Genomic DNA, 3,460 nt, shown 5'->3' with positions numbered 1-3,460 from the left:
CAGATAATTGAAGTATTACGTTTTTCAAGTGTTTAGTTTTAAAATGCACAAACTATGATAATGTGATCCATTCTTTCATTACATTTTGTCTTCTGCCCGCTTTCTTAACATGATTTTTATATGTGATTCACCATTAATTACGATATATACATATAGTGCAAGTTTTTCGCAGTATTAAATGAGTATATAATAGTGACCTGATACATGCAATATTTCACTTTTTCAACCAATCATTATTAAGTTTAGCACACAATTTGTATCAGTAATTTTGACATAACAACTAAAGACAGCATCACAAGTCAATTTGCCTCAGGAAATGGCAGAGGATTTTCAGTGCATAATAAATTTTGCTTAAAGTAAAGCGAAATAAAAAAAAATTTCCTTTTTGGATTTAATACACATTTCATGGATCAATGTTTTTCTTGTTTCTTTTCCTCGTTATTCTTTTACCGTGTGATCTAATTAACCAGGACAACTATATTACACTGCGTTCATATTTTAGGTGTTATTTTGTGAACCCATACCTGTCTGTTGTGATAAGCCTAGTTTTCCCACTTCTGCCCATTTTAACAATGACCTGTTGCTGTATTTTAGATGTGCGTGTCTTCAGCAGTGTCTGGTACGTGGCTAGAAGGCACTGATCCCTGAGCCACTGTAGATACTGTAGCAAATGCTCTGGAGTTGCTGGTCCCTTGCTGCTGACGTCGTATCTTCAAACCAAACGCCTCCCGGAACGCCTGGCGATACCGTGGATTGGTCACGTTGTAGATGATCGGGTTGACCGTGGAATTCACGAGGGCCATCACGTTTGCCACCTGGAACAGAGGGACGATGACCTCTCTTGGATATGGAGACTCGGTGAAATAGCCCACCATTTGCATGACCACTTTGATCCAGGCCGGCAGGTTGCAGACGAAGAAGACAGTGGTGTTGGTCAGCAGCATTCTTGCCACGTGGCGTCGGGTCTTCTCGGCGTGGGCAGTCTGTTGCTCCGTTGCGGCGTCTTTCTGCATGCCGGCCTGCTGATTTGGTCTTCGGGAGAGGGTGCGGTAGATCTGCAGATACATGAAGCTGGTCAGAAAGAGCGAGGTGATGAAGGGCAGACTGGCAACAACCTCCTCCGTGAAGATGGCGATATGTGCAGGGACAATATCGGTCTGGCAGAAACCTATGATTCTCGGCATGTTGACAAACTCGGGCGTGGGCGGCCACTCCACGCAGTAGACTGTAAGTCGCAGGTAATTCAGGGCCAGGGTGGTGCCGTATCCAATGCCAAACAACCAGGTTGCGACAGTCAGCTTGACCGCCCGTCCCTTGCCCTCCACCATGCGATGCTGGAGAGGGTAACAGATCGCGTGGAATCTCTCTGCTGTCACCAAAGTGACCAGGGACACAGACACAACGTAGAAAGTCTCTCTTGAGATGGCATAGAAGCTGCAGTATGCACGTCCTCCTTGGTAGGCGTTGTAGGCCACTCCGGAGGAAAATAGGTGAAAAATCAGGCTGTCTTGGATCAGAACCGAGACAAGCAATAGCATGTCAGATATCGCAATGTTGGAAAGATAGAAATTTGTGATAGTGTGCATGGACTTGATTCTTGCTACCACAAAGAGAAAGCCGCCATTCATGATGATTCCGAGGGTGGATATGATAGGGATGACCAGTGATATGTAAGCCACATCAAAGTCTGTCCACAGAAAATTTCGAGCGTAATTTTCGCTGAAAAAGTAAGTGCTCTGCAGTGGGCAAGGTCCGTCCCAGGAGAAATCTGTGTCGACAGAAAAGTTACCCATGGTGATGTTCCCCAAAAAAGAAGTATCAACAAATTTCCGATTTGAGTTTATAAGTCCAAAATTGTCACTTTGCTTTGTTAGTTAAGTACTTATCTGCCAGATACGGCATGCAGCAACTTCAACTGTTCCTTTCTTGCTCTCCGACGTATTTCTTTCTCTACTTATTCTGCTTTTGTTTCCTTGAGCCCGACAACAGCACTACTTCGTCATCAGCTTCAACCGATATTCAACACGAAAACTACAGGTGCCCAAAGTCGTTCTTGACACAGTACATCGCATCGCTCGACTGACATAGGTTTTGAAAGCTCAGCTTTTAAAAAGGTTTCTCTGGATGTGATGACGTTTTTTTTTTTTGACGGTTGCCGTGACTATGGCTAAAACAGCGTAAAAAGATAGCAGAAAGCAATCAATACCTGCTCGTCGGAGTACCACGAAATCCATTTTGAAAGCTGTGGACTAAGGTATCTGTAAAAACAGAAGTTTCCAATAACAATATACATATACCGATAAACCACTCCCCCGGGGTTTGGAAAACAACATATTCCCGTATTGTAATTCTACGCATACTCCCCCCCCCCCGCCAACAAAACAAACATAGGATTAAAATTGGTTTGCCTAATTTCTCTCCTTTGATTCCGGGATGCAGTTTTCCAAAGCGGAGGCTGTGGACCATTAATAACTGCGTTTGCTGTCCATGCGTGTTACAATCGAGATTAATCGAGAATCGACCAGGCAAAAAAGGTCACTATTTCAATCAGTTAAACAGTTACCATGCGAGTTTTCTTTTCTTTTTCTTTCCCTGGCTATCTCGACATGTTGTCTATATCACTTACAAATCTTCCGTTATAGTCAACAACCTGATACCTTCTCCAAAGGAAAAGTAGAGACTGTTCGACTTTCCTATCAGATCGTTTCCCATATTACTTCTGGCGCACGCAGATTGTTCGCGAGATGACAAAATACCTCTTTTTATTGCCTATGTACAATCCATTTTTTAAGACGATTTATAAGACGGTTAAAAGGTGCTCAAGGAAGTCAGGTTGCTACGTACGTTAATGGAGGAGTCAGACCATTGTTTTGCTTTCCCCTTGTGTAAACCTTGAACGATTCCCCATTGTTGCACGCATTAACGTAAGTAGCCGGCTGGCTTAAGAGACCTCTTTAAACGATGGGGTACCAAGCCTTCTCAAAATTCTAACCAGGACAAGGGGAGCACAGGCCTCATGAGATTTGGTGTACAGTTCAGTAGAAGAAAGAAAGAAAAGTTGATAATTTCTCTCTCGTTTCAAAAAATATAGGATTCGGCGCAATTATGTACAAACGTGCAGTTAAAGTGTGAAGTTAAAGAAAACTTCCTGGTTGCTGGCTCTTTGGTTCTTTCCAGCAGCCGCTGTACCAACTGCACGTTCTATGATCAGTTAATACCGACAAAAAAAACAACCCTGTAGATATTTTTCTGGTCATAGATTGTTGCTCTGCATGAGACTCTTTTATGATTGGTTCTTGATGAATAACTTGCCGAGTAGAAACAAATTGAATTCGTGCGCACCGAACGGTGATTATGTTTTCTCCCAAGGGACTCATCGGTTACTGATTGAGGCCAAGCAATCATAGAATACGAAGAAAACAATTGTTTGGATTGTTATTCATTCATCAGTTATAGTGAA

At 42.8% G+C, this 3,460-nt stretch overlaps 1 protein-coding gene across 1 annotated transcript; it reads right to left on the bottom strand.

Moving 5' to 3' along the window:
- Positions 1-590: 590 nt before the first annotated feature.
- On the bottom strand, positions 591-1,793 carry LOC119745223 (neuropeptides capa receptor-like). The gene has a single exon (XM_038221447.1). The coding sequence runs from the start codon at positions 1,791-1,793 to the stop codon at positions 591-593; it is 1,203 nt and encodes a 400-aa protein (XP_038077375.1).
- Positions 1,794-3,460: the final 1,667 nt, after the last annotated feature.

Source organism: Patiria miniata, unplaced genomic scaffold (assembly GCF_015706575.1).
Source record: "Patiria miniata isolate m_02_andy unplaced genomic scaffold, ASM1570657v1 HiC_scaffold_7, whole genome shotgun sequence".
NCBI classification, from domain to species: domain Eukaryota; kingdom Metazoa; phylum Echinodermata; class Asteroidea; order Valvatida; family Asterinidae; genus Patiria; species Patiria miniata.
Note: the sequence above shows the minus strand (reverse complement) of the source record. Positions and strands in the feature narration are given on the sequence as shown.